The sequence below is a fragment of the Thamnophis sirtalis genome, unplaced genomic scaffold (assembly GCF_051295495.1).
Source record: "Thamnophis sirtalis isolate CommonGarterSnake01/CBP01778 unplaced genomic scaffold, rThaSir2_p1.2 scaffold_4, whole genome shotgun sequence".
In the NCBI taxonomy this organism is placed as follows: domain Eukaryota; kingdom Metazoa; phylum Chordata; class Lepidosauria; order Squamata; family Natricidae; genus Thamnophis; species Thamnophis sirtalis.
In genome coordinates this window covers 20,426,170-20,446,160 of record NW_028261384.1, presented here as the reverse complement: position 1 = coordinate 20,446,160, position 19,991 = coordinate 20,426,170, and the positions used below count along the sequence as shown (strand labels likewise).

Genomic DNA, 19,991 nt, shown 5'->3' with positions numbered 1-19,991 from the left:
GTTGCTGACTGCTAGCTGTAAAGTCCAACGTAACATAGGGCCTGTTTACTTGATAAACTAGATGTCTTTTATAGTGCCTGCCTGGCTGATCCCACCTGATCTCTGAATGCCTTCTATTAAACATTGACTCATTTTGTGACCAGGAAACACACATTCTCTCTAGCAGCATTTGCACTCTAGAATGATGTTCAAATGGCCTCAGTCTACCCATGGTTCTTTGAAACTCTCCTTGGATTGTTGGGGTTGTTTTTTCTTTACTTCTATTGCTTTGTAATTTTTGTCAACTTACCTCCTTTCTATTATCATTTTCTTGCTTTTAATTTTTTTTAACAATATGTAAACCACACAGAGTAATCAATGATCAGCATGCATATAAATTTAATAAGTTTTTAATTGCTATTATTATAAGAAAAATGTACAGACACGATCCAGCTAAATCTAATCAATAACCCACTAATTTCAACTCTGAGAAATAACTACCTGTTTTTCCCACTGAAATTGATGGAATGTAATACAATTTACCAAATTATCATTATATTGTATAGAGATAATCTTTGCTGAACAATAGTAATTGGGACAGTAAAATCTGTTTTTAAGTGATGGGGTCATAAAATATGATGTCACATAATGGCATCACTTGGTAGTGATCCCTGTTGCCATTGTTAAGTGAGGATCTGCTTGGGACAAGGATCTGTTAGCTTCCAAAGACCAAAGTCAGTGGGGAAGCTAAGAGGAAGTCTCAGGAAGTTTACAAATAGGCCGGAGGGCAGGTAAGTGGCTGTCACAATGTGAGCATGACCAGGTGTGCTAGGTTCTTCAGTTGGTGGGAATGTATGCAGGTGGCTGCTTCAGCCTGGTACAACCGGGTACAGCTGCAGAGTGGGTGCTCTTAAGGATAGGAAAACATGCAGACAGTTGATGCAATCCAACACAAGCACAATCAGACACTTGGTGATCCAAACACGTGGTTGCTGCAGACTGGCACAAGTGTGGCCAGTAGGTAAGGTCTATGGAGTGCAACAGAGTACATGGGAAAGTGGAGGGAATGACTTACAGGAACAATTTTCTGGCTTCCACATTGACTTTGCTTGGCAATCATAAGACCAGATGGCACTGCAACAGGGTAGGTATGAGCTAGTTGCCCATGTTGATCATGTGACTGTTGGGAGAGCTAAGATGGCCTGAACTTCAAGGACTGGCGTTAAGTATCTCTAATTTATTGCCACTGTAACTTTGAACAACTGCAACAAGGACCACCTATATCTTCTTTCATTGTGTTCCCAACTATCAGCAACTAAGCTGCTACTTTTGCTCCGCTATCATTTAAATTTAGAAGTAAACATTTAAGTTCTTACTTGCAGTTCTAGCCATATTTTATTGTATCTTTTTACATATAATCCTCTTTTTATTATCACATTTTACAATCTTACTTTTTTGTTGTATTTTATGGAGTGCTATTATGTTATAACCTGTGGTTACAACAATACTCTTACTACTTACTTAAAATGTAATATATACTATTGATAACTTGATAAACAGAAACATTATTTTCTAGGAATAATTACATTAATGTTTACAATTGTCTATGAATTTTATACTACATAATTTTATTAAGAAATATCTTGCTGAGCTATAATTATTTTCATTTATTTCTACAATTATTGCTAGTTTGCCTTCATTTGGGTCATTCACTAAATGCAGTTTGATGTGTACAGAGAAATATGCACCAAGTAACATATGTAACAATATCTTACCTCCATAGTGTGAGTTTTCCCAGATGATGTTTGTCCATAAGCAAATATTGTACCATTGTATCCTTCAAGCACATCTACAGTAGAAAGAATATACATTAATAATAGATTCCATAGTAGCTTCATGCAAAGCACTATACTTTGAAATCAATGCTCTTCTTTGAAAGATTCATTAAGTTTTGCTCCAGAGAGTTCAAAACATTTGCATGCAATAAAACTGTCTAATAAAGTAAGACAATTGTGGAAAAAAGGAAGAACAGATATTTGATCTGGGCAAATATTTAACTTCTTGGCAGATCAGGAGTTTCAGATAAGGAGTGCATATTACAGTACCTCCCTAACAGAGTTTCTATTATTTAATTAAGCATTAAGAACGGTGTATACTGAACCTCATCCTTAAGCATTCATTAGATATCAGAGACTGTTTTCCTAAATATGGCATGGCTGAATTATAGTGGCTCCATATATTCCATAAAAAGAAACTTCTAGACAAAATCTTTGCAATAGTGCCCTTGCATACTTGTTGCTACTGCTGCTTTCTCAAATATGGTTTTAATTTGTACTTCTTATTCACTAGCAACACAATCTTTAGTGAAACAAGGAAACAACCACTATGCATTCTCAGTTCTCTTTCACCCTTACTTATCTCTTATTTCCATTTCATTTGCTCATATTCCCATCTTTGTGTCTTTATGATTATTCTCTCAGCAGCAAGAAGCAGCAACAAGTACAATACTTCCCACACAGTGAGTTTACAACAGTTAATAGACAATATTCAAGAAGCTAATTGAAAATAAAAAAAAATGTGCACATGGTTTTCTATCTAATAGCCAATTGCAATACATGAGAAAAATCAGTTTGAATCAATTATTTAATTACTATTATAAATTTGGGTTTATTTTGTAAATTTTGGAGTGGTTAGCATAGTTCTGAAAGATATATGAAAAAAAAAATCTGTCCGTTCAGACATTAGACTGAATTTTAACTCTGCATCAGATTAAAAGAACAAATTAGTTTTTGAACCCAAACTATGCTGTTTGGTCTTGATACTAAATCAATATTTTAAAAGACAAAACAGGCTACAATAAGGCTACAAAATTACACCTGTGACTCACATATTTTATTATTATTCGAATAAAGTTGTCTCCTCTTACCTTTAACAATCTTTTTAGCACAATCATTATATACTTGTTCTTGTGATGTCTGTGACTGGAATACATGGTCAAATGCATAAGGCTTAGACTGGAAAAATAAACATAAAAGTAAAGTTAAAAATTTAGAACAATCCTTTGGTATTCCAATTAATTTTGCGTCATGGGTTCTATTGTATACCTCTAATGTTTAACAAAAATATTTTTTTTAATTAAACCTCATACATTTCTTTGAAAAGACTAATTTTCTTTCAAGTTGCATATTTGTTTTATTATTAGACTTCTATGTCACCCACCTGGTTAACTTAATGATACTGAAACTAATTTAAAAAATGCCAGTAAGAGGAGAAGTAATTTTCAAGGTTAATTTTATCCAATGCTTCAGAGTATATTAGTTTTAATAAATATATATGTATGACTGTCCAGCAGATTTTTCAGACAACATTGAAAGCAGAGATTTAACCATTAAATCTGGTCTAACATGTCTTTGAAAATGTTAGAAAAAATACAGGGACCCAATATAACCTGAAACTAAATTAATTTTAACTTTGAATAATTTGATTATTTCATCCCATTTTGATGACAGTCAGTTATAGAGTATAAAAATAGTAATCCAAAAATATATTAACTGATAAAACAAGAGCTTTTTAAGAATTGTAATACACTGTGCTAATGTTAAATTAAGAACAAATCAGAATCAATGTTTTTAATGTCTAAAGACTGCTCATATACTCAACACTCATAAAGAGTTAAGCAAAGAGATATGAAATGATATTTCATAATTCTATGAAGTACTAACTAAGATTGATTTTAATAGGCTACTTCAAGAAATATGGTAATACTTTCAGAAACTGTATCATTTCCAACTAGGTAAGAAAAAGTAACTTTAACAGCCACACAGTTTTTGGTTCAAAATACATTTTTTTCTTCTAAGAATATACTAATACTTTTATTAACTTTGTTAAATGTGTTTTATGTAAGTCACTACAAAGCTGATTTCACAAAAACCACCATATTCTTAAAATATACTGAAATATGTTTCATACTAGTACACAATAGCAAAAACAAGTAGCATTAAGAGAATAAAAAAATGCAGTTTACTGATTATAAATTTGTTATCACCTGGTGTTTTAAAGCTTTCTAAATTCTAGAGAAAATTGTTGTTCTAATCATTACAAATTTATAAACAAGAATTTCCATTTTGTTTTAATTAAAACATTTTACAAGTTAATAAATTAGATTTAGAGAAGTATGAGGAGTATTAAAGAAAAATCTAGCATTATATTTATTGTTGATTTCTTTTACCATTTAAACCCATAGGACAGAAGGCCTATCTAGTCTAGGCATTGTGAGAAGGTGAAAAAAATGCTGCCACTTTAAGATATCCTTATACAGTCCTCTTTATTCATTAGAGATGTGCTATGTTCATATAAGTTATTGTTCCTTAAAATTTCCAATGGATGCATAACTGTTATTTGTTTAACTTACAATAACTTTATTAAAATTAGGTAGTAAACTTTGCTTATGATATTAATTTCCTAATCTAATGACATCAGTTGACAATCAAAGGTTTCTTGATTATTAATCCTGACTGCTGTAATTTCTTTCAGCATCAGATCAACCCCCTTTCACACTAGTTATAAGGAACAATGGGAAAGTAGAACTGTCCACATGTTAACTGTTTTGAGAAAATATTGGGTTTCAGCCTTTAATCTGAACAAACACGACTTCATTTTTTTAGGAACTACATGGCTTATTGTGACAGGTTGAATTCCCACAATAGTGACAAACTTTTCAGTTGATTTACCCAGCATGCAGCATGTATCCATGTTTTATAGAGATCTCATGAAAAAACTCCATTCATCACATCAGATTTTGGAATCACTGAAAAGCAGCCACAAAAAACAAAACAAAAAACACCGTGGCATCTGCCAGAAAACTTAAGGGTGCGGCATCAAAAATAATTGTTCATTATAAGGTCAAATAAAAACTGTGGATGTTCATAAATTATGAAATAAAAAGGTCCCTGTACCCCATTTTAAACAATTCTGAAGGTAACTTCATGCAAAGATTCTGCTTGCTTATCAGAAACCTTTATCTCTGTGTGTGTACCTGATATCCACACATTGTACATAAAGCACAAATAATGTGTCCATCCTAAGTATGAAAGCTGGCTTGGTGACTTTAGGACAGTCACTGGCGTTTGGCCCAACTCACATCACAGGGATGTTGTTGTGCCTTGAGTTATTTATAAAAATAAAAAAGGGATTAAAAAATCTAAAATAAAAAATGTGCTATGCAAAATAATTAGCAGTCCTGAATACTTTAAAAACTAAGCAGCAACAAAGCTTTATATTATGGCCCTACACCACATACCTTGAGAAATTGGAAAAATTCATTGTTGAAACCATCACAAATGTTACATAGCTAGATTAGTTTTTTAGAACAAACATGACAAGTATTAGCAAAATGTATATATGGTAGAAATATTCTGCTTCTGTAACTTGGCAGTAAATTTCAGTATGTGAAATTTGCTTTTAAACTTGTTATATTTTATATTAAACACAGAAATATATTAGAGAAATACAGATAGGCCCTCCTTAGTAAACTGCTTGCTTGCAACAGGTAGTCAATCTATATTTCAATAGCCCTCAAAGCATCCTTACTCCATACATAAAGTTAATATTTTGTTAGGTCTCAGTTAGGACTTATTTTCACTTCTTTCTTAACTCCTCCCAATACAATTGTAGTCTTTTCACAATGAAACCAGAGTAGACTGAACTAATAAAGAAAAGACAAAAAGATGTGATAAGCCAACTCAAATATCTAAAACAAACAAAAAGAAAACCTTGCTGGGGAATTAATATATATGCTATATTTCCAAAACAATTTTTATTAAAAGATTTTAAATATTTAAGAACTATGGTAAAAAAAATGTGAAAAAGAAAAAAAGGAGTTAGAAAAAATTGAAAACATTTTAGATATCTATTACAATCTTCATCTGGGCAGTTATACATACTATTCTAATCGATTTTTTCTAAGATTGTATCATAATTCCCTTCTATGACTTTTTTTAGTAGGCATGCTGTAAATATTGAGCCTTAGAAGAAAAAAACTTCATAATATGTATAATTCTATGACACTTGCAAAGTTTTATGTATCACAAAAATGTCTCTATATATTGTTTTATAAAATGCATATGGCCAAGTTGCTTTTTGTGCCAAATATAGCCATTTTAGACAAAGATGGCATACCTCAAATTATTCAATTCTTATAGCTCCAAAGTTGGATCTGGTAATGCAATGTATAGAAGGCTACTTCTGAAGACCGCCAAAGAATTAATTCAAAGTGTCATTTTGATATTGATAGACTATTACCATAATTATAAAAAACCCAGGAAAATATGGAAGAAAACAGAATCTTTTTTTCAAACCACTTGAGAAAAATAAGGTATTCTTATTATTTCTCCTTACTTCCCCAAGGTCTTTAAAGCTGTTTATGATTTGCAGCATATCTTCATTTCTTAAAGAATATGTACTTCCTCCTCCACCATTTCCAAGTACAATTCAAAATGGTATCAGTTTTCAAAATCTTTTAAAGCTTAGGACAAAGATACCAAAACAATCTTATTACTTCTTCAAGTGAGACAAATCGTTCTGGAAATATTAAAACAAATTCTGCAACATGTCTTTAAATATGTGGCTATTTCAGCCCCAGCTACTGCTAGTAGTAATGAGGAATAATTATTACAATGGAGGTAAATTTGCAACAAATAAAACCATTTAGGTTAGGGAACATTGCCATAAAGAAATGATGCGTCATACCTGGCAACTGAGTAAATCTGAATTGAATAAAATAAACTCAAAAGGAAAATCTTTTCAGTAGCTTCACCAGAAATGCATCTCTGAAACGCTCTTCCTGGGAGACCTCTTGGATCTAATACTCCTTTTTTCATATTTCCTTAGATTTCTAAGGAATTTTTCAAATAGCAGTGGACTTATATACCGCTTCATAGGCCTTTCAGGCCTCTCTAAGCGGTTTACAGAGAGTCAGCATATTGCCCCCAACAATCTGGGTCCTCATTTTACCCACCTCGGAAGGATGGAAGGCTGAGTCAACCCTGAGCCGGTGAGATTTGAACCGCTGAACTGCTGATCTAGCAGTAGCCTGCAGTGCTGCATTTAACCACTGCGCCACCTTGGCTCTTCAATGCTGGGCAGATTTTTTTATGCCATGCAGATCACTCACACAAGTTGTATTTGGATAGCAAGAACAATCTACCATATTTTTTGATATATAAGATGCACTTTCCCCACCCCAAGTGGTTGGAAATGTCTATGCATCTTATGGAGCGAATGTTGCCAAAGCCCTGCCCCTCCCACCCCCATCCTCTCTCTTCCAGCAATTTGCCTCCTTGCAGCAAGCAGACTGGTCAGCTTCAGCACAGCCTGATTTAGCAAGAGCAACTGATTGGCAGTGGGACCTTTCTCCCGGAATACTATCAGCTGTTCCAGGCTGTGAGGATTGCCACCGCCACCTATTGCAATCTCCTCACACCCCATTTTCAGTCTCCACGCGCCCCATTTTTGGCCTGTTCCAGGTGGCGGGGATAGGCGGTGGCAACCCCCGCAGCCTAGAACGAGTCAAAAACAGGATGCAAGGCAGCTGAAAATGGGGCATGTGGAGGCGGCGGTGATCTCTGCAGCCAGGAACAGCCGATAGGTGGTATTCTGGGAAGCCAATCCAACAGCCAATCATGCTAAATCAGGCTGTGCTGAAGCTGACCAAGCTGTTTGCTGCAAAGAGGCAAATTGCTGGGAGGCAGAGGCAGACCTTTTTTTGTTTTCCTTCCCAAAAGCTAGATGTGTCTTATAGTCTGGAGCATCTTATAGTCTGAAAAATATGGCAGCTAACTTACAGTTGTCAGCTCTTCATAAAAAGTGACATTTTCACAAAACTTCACTATAGTAAATTAATTAGAATAAGCTATTTAGACAAAATTTTAAAAAGGATTTGCAGATGATGTTTGTTACAATTCATCTGAAAAGAACATAATACATTATTAAATAAGGCTCATACAATTTCTGAGTGAAAAAGTGGTTTTGAAATTCTTATCAAGAAATAATTGTTAGTAGTACTTATTACAAAGCGGTTATAAAGTGATCAGTCAAACCAAACACGTTTTTTTCCAAACCTTTCTTCTGTTCAGATCTGAATTAACTTCAACTACAGTTCAATAATAACATTAAGCTCATCTTCCATATGTAAACATTCATGTTTTTGTTTGAAGAAAATCTACAAAATGAGGTTAGATATTCCAGAATGCCAAGTCCAGAAGCATTAAGAGTCTAGCATAAAAGCATTCCAAAGGCTCAGCAATAACATTTCTGTCCCACATATGCATAGTTTAGAACTAAATTATGAATGCTTTTCTGCAAACACCTATAACATTAGTAATGGAATCCAAGTTGTGCTTTAATTTTACTTATACAGTATCGTTTGATAGCCTGTTTAATTAATGCAAGTTCAAGTTTGATATCCAATGATCTATAAGAATTTGCTGAGATAGAAATCTATCCTTACTACGAATGTGTCAATTGCTATCAATTAACTTGCTGGAAAACAGTGAATTAGATAATCACACTACTGCTCCTAACATGCACTTACTACAGACTTTACAGCCCCACAAGGGAGATCTTCAATATTCTGTGAACACAAGAGCCTCACCAGTGGGTTTTGTTTTGATGCTTTTGAATACTTCACTTGTTCTGCACAATAAGGCTTAGAACAACATGGAGCTGACTGCTTTTCTGTAAGTTCAGTACCTTTTCAGATACTTGCATGACCCCCCGAGTTGACAGCTGTTCGAATTCTTCCCTTGATTATGTGAGAAGTGCTCACAGCTTGGGCCCAATCTCCTAAACAAATACTTCCCATGGGATGCCAGGCCTCGTTCAGCCCTTCCCTTCTGGCTTCCCACAACTCCACTCAGGCAGTCCCATCTCCAGGTCTCTCACAACTTCGTTCATTACGGGCGCAGCCCCCGCTTTTGGTCCCAGCATCAGCTTCCCATTACCCAATACCTTTCCCCTGCTGCCAACCCTATCAATGGAACCCAGGTCCTTCCAATCAATGGCCAAGCCTTTGGGGGCGACCCAAAGACCTCGCAGCCACTCCTCGTTCATTTCTCCTTCTTCCCACCCGGCCTCTCCCCTGACGCCCGCCTTCCTCTCACCGCGATGACGACGGTATCTTCGCCCTGGAACTTGGCGATATACTTGTCGCCTCGAATCACTTCCGAATCGTTGAGGGGTCTGAAGCGACACATCACTTTGATGTTGCACTCCGCCGGGTCCGCCATCTTAGGCCAAAGCCGCCGCCGCCGCAGCCACCGTTTTCCCCTCTGGGATGCTGCCTGTCAAGCTCCCCTGCCGCTCAGATCCTGAGACCCCTGCCGAATAATCTTGGTCAAGGGGAATCACTACGTCCTTCTCCGCACTGGTAATGAAGAAGGGCTTTTCCGCCCCTACTCTACCGCTACCTCCTGCAATCACTTCCTTTCTAATATGGCAGCCATGAAGGCATCCGCGACCGGCGAAACCGAGACCTCCCCTTATTTAAAACGAGGGCGGAGTTGACAGCTGGCTTGGGAAGAGTGACATCACCTTCCACAGGGATGCCAACGGCGTCTTCTTTCCCACTCTCTGCGCAGGCGCGGAAACGGCTCGAGTTCTTTTAGCGTGAAAGCCAATGGAGCCGTCAACTCAAGCGGGCGGGGCTGCACCGCATCGCGCATGATCGACAAACGGAAAAGCTGAGATTTCGAGCAGGGAGGATATTGATGCGCAGGCGCCCACTTCCAACGAGGGAAGTGCGGGACGCAGATGCTGGCGAAGGGAGAGGTTGACTGGTTCCTTTCAGAAAAGCTAATCGTCGTAGCAGCACCGACTTCATCCTAGGATGAGAGACCGTCAGGGAATCTCAGGGATAAATAGAAAATTGAATAAACTTTGCTCAGTGAAGGGAATAACAATATATTTTTATTTATGTATGTTTACAGTTGTCTCCAGGAATTTTTACCTGATATGTAAATTATGTGGTCAACTACGGGATCGTGGTACTCAAACGTTTTACACCCGCAGCTTTGTTTGCAGGAGTGTTAATCTATTACAGCCGCATTTCATTTTACTATGTTGTGTGAACCCAGGCAGTCGTTGAAGGTGGTTCTGTGTTCTCTAAACGAAGTCAGAAAATTAGATCAACTAGTCTGGTTAAATTGGTTATTCATTGATGATATAGGCTGCTCCAGATATGACTCATTCTGAGCAATGTACTCCTCCCAACATCTTTTTTTTTGGATTGAAACAATAGGATTAAAATTACAGAACTCAGTAATATTGCCTTCATACAACACCAGAAACAATAAGCTCTCTTGTCTATTTCAAATTTTTGTAGCTGCCCAATTCAAATTAATCTGAACAATATGACATAAATGCACAAGAAATAACAAGAAATCAAAACTGGCAATTAATAAACATCTACAAAACTGAAATGCAACCAAATAGACAGCAAAACTACCTCAGGGGAATTCCCACTCAACCAGCCTGGGAGTAAAACTAGGTCTTAGGAGCGTCCCTAGAAGCAGAGTTGAAACCTGCCATGTTATCGGATATTGAGCCAGTGAAAAGGCAACGATGGGGGTGGGGGGTGAGGATAAGCTTCCTAGGTTCTGTAAGATGACAAGATTTAGAAGGAACCTAGTCCTAGAGCATACCTACCTGTGGGAATGTGTGGGACAGGCAGACTGTAGGAGAAGGTAGTGGTTCAAGCATCCCAGTTTCTTGCCATGTAAGGATTTAAAGGTAATGATCAGCACCTTGAATTGCATCCAGAAAACTATTTGGAGCTATTGCAGTTTGCAGAGTAACAGTATTACACAGGCATAACGAGATGCACCTATAACTACCCTGACTGCTGCACTTTGTACCAAGTGAATGATCTTCAAGAGAAGCGCCCATAGAGTATGTTACATAGTTCAGTGAGGAGATGACCAAAGTATGAGTGATCATGAACAAGACCTTTTACTGGAATAGAAAACAATTTCACAGCATTCCAGCCCCAAGGTCCAATCAATGTTTTATGGTACTTTCCCCCAAAAGGAAGGAAGGGGCTTCAGGAGAAATTTGATTCCATGTGTAGCCATATCAAGTAAACATCTGATTAATATTTTGTTTATTTTGTTTATTATTTATTATACAAGAATGGAGAATATAAGCAAAATACCAAAATACTCATAATTAAGCAAACCATAAAAATAATAAAGAACAGAAGGAAGGAATAAGTAAACAATATTAAACATAGTTAATTTACCAAAATTTATAATACTGCAATTCTACTCAGATAAATGTATTATTATAAAATGCCATAAAAGCTATGTCAAAGAATAATGTGTTGTCTTGTTCTTTGATTAGTAGAAAGTATATCCTTTTCCAGAATAAATGTTACGCATTACCAAAGACCAGTCCTTAATATCTAAAATAATATCACATTTCCAATTTCTCAATAGTATTTTATTACACACGGAGGGAGGAGGGAGAGATAGACGAAGGAAGGGGTATAAATATAATTCCTCATAAATAGTCAGACTCCCAAACTTTAGTATATGATTCAACATTACATTAATGTTTGTAGCATATAAAGATTTCCTGATAAATTTAGTAATATACATTAAAATACTATTCCCAACAAAATGTCAAAAATCTGCAGGATTTTATCACACATATGAGTCAATAAAGATATCACCAATAAAATCTGATGTCCACCTTTTCAGATATATTCTCCTGGGTATACAATACACAATTGAATTTTTGATTAATCAGCTTTAATCTCAAATCTGCAAATACTTTCTGAACATTTATAAGAATATTAAGTCAATGATTCAATTTAACAATTAACATTTTCCACTCGCTCTGCTAGTGTGATGTCAACTCAATAATTTTGCTAGTGATGATTTAAGAAGGACCTACCCTTGCAACAGTCTGTCAACGTTGCCTTATAATAAAGCAGAATTAGTTTATCTTGTTATGTTTCCTGTCTGGCTTATCTGGATGGCTGATACGAATTTTCCAAGACTTAAGGTACAAACTTTCTGCTGCCATTTTTAATTGTTTGATCTTTGAGGGTGGGTCCTTCATAAGTTTCTTTCTCTGACTGTTAAACCACTGGGGTTCCTGCATCTCTTGTTTGTCTGATTGTTTCCCTCTTTCCCCAATGCCATTCCTACATTCCATTATGCCACCTTTATGTTATAACTTGATGCATTTGGTTACCTAGCTATTATGTTTGGGTGTATCACTGTTTTAAAAAAACTATGACTTAGCATAGAGTGAAAACCCAACCTTTGTATTTTTAATTTAGGAACTTGGTTCCTTAAAAGCAACTTAGTGCAGTAAAACATGTTTTTAGCTCTCCATGAAGATCATGTTGTAACAAGCTTACATATCTAATGCTAATAAATCATAAAGGAATGTTCTGTCTAATCAGGGCCAAAAAAGCTATGCTACACAATCACATAAATACTAGATTCAATAATTATTTAGAGGGTTGTTTGTTTGGTTATATGGAAAACCTATTTGCCACCCATCTCATATCCAAAAACTGGGTGGCTTACAACAAAATATTAAAGCAAAAAACAAAACAAAAAAACCAACAGTCATGGTACACAGCAGATAAAATCATTTACAATTACAAATCATTAAAACCAGATAGGAAAGGTGGGAACTGGATACACAGAGGGTAAGTGAGGTGGGATTAGGTTTTAATCAATCAATCACCCATTGAAGTTCCCCCATTGAGTCCCTAAGCCATCTGGCAGATCTCACCTCGGGGTAAGGTGTTCCATAGGGCAAGAACCATAGTAGAGAAGGTTTTTCTTCAGAAGCTCACCAGCCAAAATTTATTGGTTGATGGGTTCCACAGCATGCTCCCTCTGCTGGCATCAGTGGTGTAGGCCAGTCCCGTCGGGCTGAGGTGGTTCCTGAAGGAGCCTGGACCCATACTACGTAGAGGAGGGATGTCAAGCTCCCAGCCTGTGGGCTGGATGCGTCATACGCTGGCCATGCCCAGTTTAGCAAAAGGAAAACAGTCCCGATACATCATGTGATGCCATGAGTTTGATATCCCTGATGTAGAGCTTTAAAGGTGATAACCAACACCTCGAATTGCCTTTAAATAACGACTGTGCTTTGAAAGATCCTGACATATGACTCTTACATAATACATCATAAAAACATCCTTGTACCTTGCTTGTAATAAATAACATACAATATAGTCACCAGAGCTCAGAGATGCATGTTTAATATAGTATTCTCATGATGATTATTGTGTACTTGCAGATTTTTAACAACAAAACTGAACAGATCAAATTTTGCAGGTTTGGAGTTCCATATGCACTGAAGACTCTCAGGTTTACAAAAGATACCTGGGTTGGGGCTGTAAATTGTGATTCTAAAAATGTGTAGTTTGAAAATGTAAGCCACAAAACTTCAGATTTATGTTTCTCCAGTCAAAGGCAATGAGTTATGTTGTGAACATATATATTTTCTAATTAGAAACAAAGGAAAGATATAAAACTGTCAACAATTTAAAATAATCATTGGGTTTGCTATTTTTTCCTGGAGAAGGAATAGGAACAAGAGAAAACAATGTCAATTGTCCATACAGCTTTACCATCTGGAACAAAAGGGGTTGCAATTAGTGGTCTTCCTGGCTTAAACTCTAGTCTTGGAAAAATTGCCAGTAATTGCCTTAAAGGACATGTGTTCATTCAAGCCAGTGGTGTGTTACAACTGGTACGCCCCGGTATGGGCATACCAGTGCCTGCCGGTAGCACCAGGTACCGTTCTGGTACGGTGCTCCGGAAGGCCCGCCCACCCGCCCGCCCTCCTTACCTGTATTTGAGCTCTTAGGTGCTTCCGCGCACATGCACGGAGTGTGCGGTGCCTGTGTGACACTGCTGAGCAGCTGGAGCACTGCGGAGGTGTCGCGGAGCATCGCAGGTAAGAATGCATGCGTGCGCTGCATGCATGTGCATGCGTGCTGCGCACATTCATGTGGACGCTGGGCCCCATTGCACTGTACCAGTTGCAACGGGATCCAGAACCCACTACTGGTTCAGGCGGTACTCATATGACCTAAGTGGCATGTCATCCAATCAATTTTTTCCCTATTTTTTTCATCAAAGGTTATTGAACTATGAAACACTAGATGGAAGCAAATATAATTTTCTGTATCTCTTTGCAACTATCTAACAGTTGTCCAGTTTTATGCTGTTATGGAAGAGTTAAGATTTTAATCTAAGAAAATGGTTTTGGTTTATGTATATATGAAATACACTCTAGCTCTGAGGCAGCAGGCACTCTAGGTTGAAAATTTGATATAAAATGCCCTACATAAGGCAGTTGCAGAAGCCAGACCTCAATTGATCTCATACAAAATAAAGCTTTACCTTCATGTGTCCTAGGTTGTCCTGGGACACATGAAGCGACCTTGTGCTGGTATATGAAAGAAAACACTATTCTCATACCAGAAAATTTAATTCTGACTTTGCACCAACTCAGGAAATGGAATGAGATAGAGAGGATGCCATGACCACATATCCTTTATAGGTGTTATTTGCACTGTGGTAAGCAAGATGTATTGGGTAAGCCATTTAAGTATAATTTGCTGTGTTTTTCCTTGAGTATGTTGCAGTTTATTTAGTGACTGTTCAAAGTTACAATGGCACTGAAAAAGAGACTTATGACCATTTTTCACATGACACATAAATAAAATTCAGATGCTTGACAATTGGTTCATATTTATGATGGTTGCAGTGTTCTAGGTTCTTGTGATCAGCTTTTGTTACTTTCTGACAAGCAAAGTCAATGGGGAAGCCAAATTCACTTACACCATGTTATTAACTTAACAAATGCAACAATTTACTTAACAACTGTGGCAAGAAAAGTCATAAAATGATGCAAACTCACTTAACAAATGTTTTTCTTTGCAACATAAATTTTGGGCTCAATTGTGGTTGTAACTCCAGGACTACCTGTATTATATTCAGAATGGTCACTATTCAAGATAATGTAGTATATAACCTGATGCTTTCAAGTGTGCCAAACCAACTCAGCCAATATAGCCAACATTTGGAAGACATCAAATTAGGGAAGGTTGACATTTCATACTTTCATTGAGTTTATATCAAGAGGCCACATTTCTTTTGAAAATAGGGACATTTTAATTTGGGAGAAAAGCAATGAACAATCACTTTGGAGGATATTTTGCTGAACTGTAAGCCTGCCAATAAGACAGTATTCATTTTTCAATCAGACTCCAGAAGCATTACTGCTGACTGCAGTCCATTATAAAGGATGCTATAATAAAATAAATATAAAGTGCACACTGGTGCATTAAGGCAATCTTGAAGATGGTAACCTCATTATGTGATACTTGGAATTCAACCATATTCAGTTTATCTGTAAAACTGCAAATATTTATATGGAAAGCAACATAACAATTGTTATTAGATACTTCATTTTACTACTGCTGATTTATTGTGGCATTTCATATAAATTTATTACTATTATGGAAATAAATAATTACAAATCTGGAATAGAGTCCACTTAATTATTTTACATTTACTCTTCTTAAAGTTTTGGGTATGATTAGTCAAATATTCAAATTAAGTAGGAGGGTTAGAGGGCCTCTGCATTAAATCTACAAGTTCTTCCCCTCAACATGTAGAGGCAACTGAGAAAGTCATAATGATTTGAAAAGATATGGGCTTATTTATTTATTTTTTAAATTGTGAGCCTATGTTAAAAATTGCTTTTCATGGTAACTCAGTCCTTATGTAGCATTTGTTTGAAAAATGTTACTTTAAGGACTTATATGGTGTATTGAACATATAGTGCACATATAGTTCATTTAACATAATGTATATAATAAAAATTACATATATATTACAGTTAAACTTTTTATACCCAACTCCAAGCATATTTTATTATAAGAAACTCCTATTTTTGCTTAATAATGTTTTAGATAATATTTATTGTTGTATATTTTATAATCTTTTAAAATAATAAATTGTCCAGAAATCTTTTGTTATTGAACAAGACAATAGATTTATTTGTAAAATGTATAGTTTGTACCTTGGATCTTATAGGTACATGTAGAGACAACTAGAGCAGAGGTGGATTGCTCCTGGTTCAGCCTGATTCGGGTGAACTGGTAATAGTGGTGGCGGGAGGCTCTGCCCACCCACCCAGACACTGCTGTGCATGCGCAGAAGCGTGCGTGCACGCAGACGCAAGTGCGCTCAAATTGGTAGTAAAAAAATTGGCAACCTACCCCTGAACTGGATCTTTGATAAATCTCACCTATTAATAGAATTGGTAGCTTTTCAGAACTGTTCTGAGTTATAAAATAACTATATCAGGAAATAAATGCTAGAAGAAGCATTTATAATTACCCAAGCATTCTTTCTGAATCTATCACATCTTGTTTTGGAGAGTGAGGATGGGAATGAGGGAGGGAAAGAGCCTTATATGTAGTATAATACCAGGGGCATCTGTGGGAGGGATAGAAATGACAACAAAATGGCTTCAATTGCACTATTTGGGTGCCATCTTCACTTTTTAAAATTCTCCCCATGCATCTGTATCCCACAATCTGCCTTATAGTTCCTAAATTAGCCTGCTCTCTTCAACATGATAGAGAACCTAATACCAAACCTTTCGACTCTCTGTTAAGCTGACCTGTTTATGTGGAATTATCAAAGGAGCCCATTTAGTTCCTTAAACAGTAAAATGCCTTGGACCAATCCTATCTTAAACAAGACTGAAGACAAGAGTACATTTTCTTTAGCAGAAATATGTAGAGCTTTGTTTTGTTTTGTTTTTTCTTTTCAGTCTTTTTCTCTAGAGAGGCTCATGTGAAACATTTTGTGTAGCAACCAGCTCTGTTGCTTAATTGAGGCTAGAGATGGCAGCATCATTTATTTTTCTAATGAAGTACTTGGAGGTATACTGCAGATCTTACATATGCTTAGGGATAACAATATTTTTTTCTGGCTTCAGGAAGAAGTCACCCATTTTTTAAAAGGTTCATTTTTCATCCAAGGGCTGCATCAATGAAATATTAGCAACAAAATATTGCAAAAAACAAAAGTTGACTGTCTCAATCTGTTATCATTAGATGCAATTAAATATATTTTCCATTATCTAGAACAGCATAGAGGGACAACTAGTTCATAATAATTTTGTTACCTTACAAAATCAAATGTTGTTGTATTCTCTATAGTCTTGTTCCAAATCTATAATCAGTTTTAATGCTTAGGCAACTAGATTAGATGTTTTGCCCCTTTAAAGGTAACTCCTCATTGTGGAAAAGCCATTAAGAGGAATACTGCCAGGACTGTCAGCAGCTCTTTTCTATCTATTATAATTTGCTATTGGGAACAAAATATTGTACTCTCATTCTATATCCAGCAGCCAAATAAATTGGATTCAGGTCATGACCAGATATAGAACAATCTTCTCTATAACACTGTGCAAGGAAGGCTAAATAGTCATCCAAGTAGTTCCCTGTTGCATATCACAAGTTCACTCCTGTCCTAGGTAATACTGTGTTTTCTTGAAAATAAGACCCTGTCTTATTTTCTTTTGACACCCAACATAAGCGCTGGGCCTTATTTTCAGGGAGGTCTTATTATTTTTGAGGTGCAGGAGGCAGCAAGCGTGGTCACCTCCTTGCTGCTGCTGCATTGCAATATTTTCTGGAAGGGCTTATTTTCAGGGGGAAGGCTTCTTTTAGCACATGCGCTCAAAACCCCAATTGGGCTTATTATCCGGGGAGGTCTTATTTTGGGGGGAACAGGGTAGGTTAGACAAAATTGGATTGGAATGTGTTGTTTTGTGTTTTATTTGATACATTATTACTTTTATTTCTTCTATTTCTATTTTAACATCTGGAGCTACTAATTCAAACTTTACATTAGATTCTATTTTCTGCTGTGCAGATATTTTCCTGTTTATAAATATAATTCAATATAATGTTAGACTAAATATTTATCTTTATTTTTCATGCTAATTTTGAATTATTTTAATACTGTTTTAGTGTGTTTTGTTTTAATATGCCCATATTTGTTTGTAATTTTATAACATTTTTAAATTTAAATAACCACAAGAACAATTTTAGCCAGGACAAAATTATTCAGTTGGAGACACAAAAAATAATGAGAATAACTGTATAACAGAACTGGAAGGGTCTGATGGGATGAATCCCACAAATGGAATTTACAGCTAGAGTAAGGTGACCAGATTTTCAGATTGGAAAAGAGGGACACCCTTGACCGGGGGGGGGGGGGGGGGGGCCTTGATTAAAAAAATTTTTTTTTGTCAAAAGGTCACCCCGGGACACTGAAACCAGCATAAATACGAATCTGTTGCCAAACAAAATTTTGATCACGTGACCATGAGGATGCTGCAACGGTCGCTAAGTGTGAAAAATGGTCGCAACGGTCGCTAAGTGTGAAAAATGGTCGCAACGGTCGCTAAGTGTGAAAAATGGTCATCAGTCACTATTTTCAATGCCATTGTAACTTTGGTCACTAAATGTTTTCCCCCTCCTCGAGACTCCTCACTTCTTCCTTCATTCCTCTTGCTTATCTACCTTCACCTTATCTGTCTTCTGCTCTTTCCCTCTCTTCCTTCCTTCCTCCCTCCTTCCATCCTCTTCTTTCCTCACTCACTCCCTTCCTCCTTTTTTCTCTTCCTTCCTCCTTCCATTCTTTATACGATATAAAATTCAATGAGGGTGAAACACACCAAATCTGGCAAAGCTGCCTTGCACCAACCTGGCCTGCCCATAGAATAGCAGCCACTTTGAGACACATAAACCTGGTCTGAACATATTGCATCACAAAGATTTGCAAAGATCACATTTGCAAAAAGGAACATTTCTTGTAGTAAATACATTTTATAAACAATTTAAAAGTAAAAATCCCCCCAAAATAATAAAAAAGGTATTCTATAAATAAAAGAAATCCTTAAAAACCATTGTTAAGTATTACACCAGCAATAATTTATACTGTCACCATTTCAAACTATCATCAGAAATACGAATCCGTTGCCAAACATCAACATTTTGATCGCGTAACCATGAGGATGCCACAACGGTCGCTAAGTGTGAAAATGGTCGCTAAGTGTGAAAAATGGTCATCAGTCACTTTTTTCAATGCCATTGTATCTTCCTGATTATTAAAAGTGCAAATTCACTCAGTGTCAATCATGACTCCTGAGTCCATTTCAAAGTATTGTGCATAGAAATTTTAAAAATGGCTTGTTTCAATTTATTTTGGATAGAATCTTTCTTTAAATAGTTTAAGACAATTTAAAAAAAGAATCAACACAGAATAACACTATTTTTAAAAATCATATGCACAATAAATAAAATATTATTTTAAAATACATTAAAAAAATAAAAGAAAAAACCCAGCTCACTTACCAGCAGGCAGGCAGAGTCAGCAGATCTTCGTAGGGATGGATGGAAGCACACAGGGAGCCTATATATACGCAACTGCAGTAACAATGACAATGATGAAGGATTGGATTGAGTTAAAGAATAAAAGAATTCTGATCTTAGAAGGCCATGACCTGCAGGCAGGCTGGCATAATTTCTTATGGAATGAATGACAAACATAAAACGCACAAATACTTTCAAAATCATTTAATTAGAACTTTACTGCAACAATGGCTCAAAATCAAAAAAATCCACTATGTGAAAACCCCAAATTGGCTATCACCAACAGAAAGAACGACACACCCAAATTTTACAGATTGGAACAAAATTCTAAGATACAGAGATCTAATTGACAGACAGGGAAATTTAAAAACAATTGAAGAATTGGCAGATCAGAATATGAAAGGTGATTGGCTAACCTACCTCCAAATTAAAACTAAATACAATAAAGACACTAAAATATATGGTATTGAAACAGAACCACACGAATTGGATAAAATTATTCAAAGTCTGGACAGAAAGATGA

At 36.3% G+C, this 19,991-nt stretch overlaps 1 protein-coding gene across 1 annotated transcript in view; it reads right to left on the bottom strand.

The window, feature by feature from the left end:
- Nucleotides 1-9,514, bottom strand: part of KIF5B (kinesin family member 5B) — a 37,515-nt gene extending 28,001 nt beyond the window's left edge. The window contains exons 1-3 of the mRNA XM_087712551.1: nucleotides 9,138-9,514; nucleotides 2,906-2,993; nucleotides 1,755-1,828 (exon numbers count right to left, since the gene is read on the bottom strand). Coding sequence (XP_087568677.1) covers nucleotides 1,755-1,828; nucleotides 2,906-2,993; nucleotides 9,138-9,263 — 288 coding nt within the window. The 5' untranslated portion in view covers nucleotides 9,264-9,514. The remainder of the gene's footprint in view (nucleotides 1-1,754; nucleotides 1,829-2,905; nucleotides 2,994-9,137) is intronic.
- Between the last annotated feature and the right edge of the window lie 10,477 nt (nucleotides 9,515-19,991).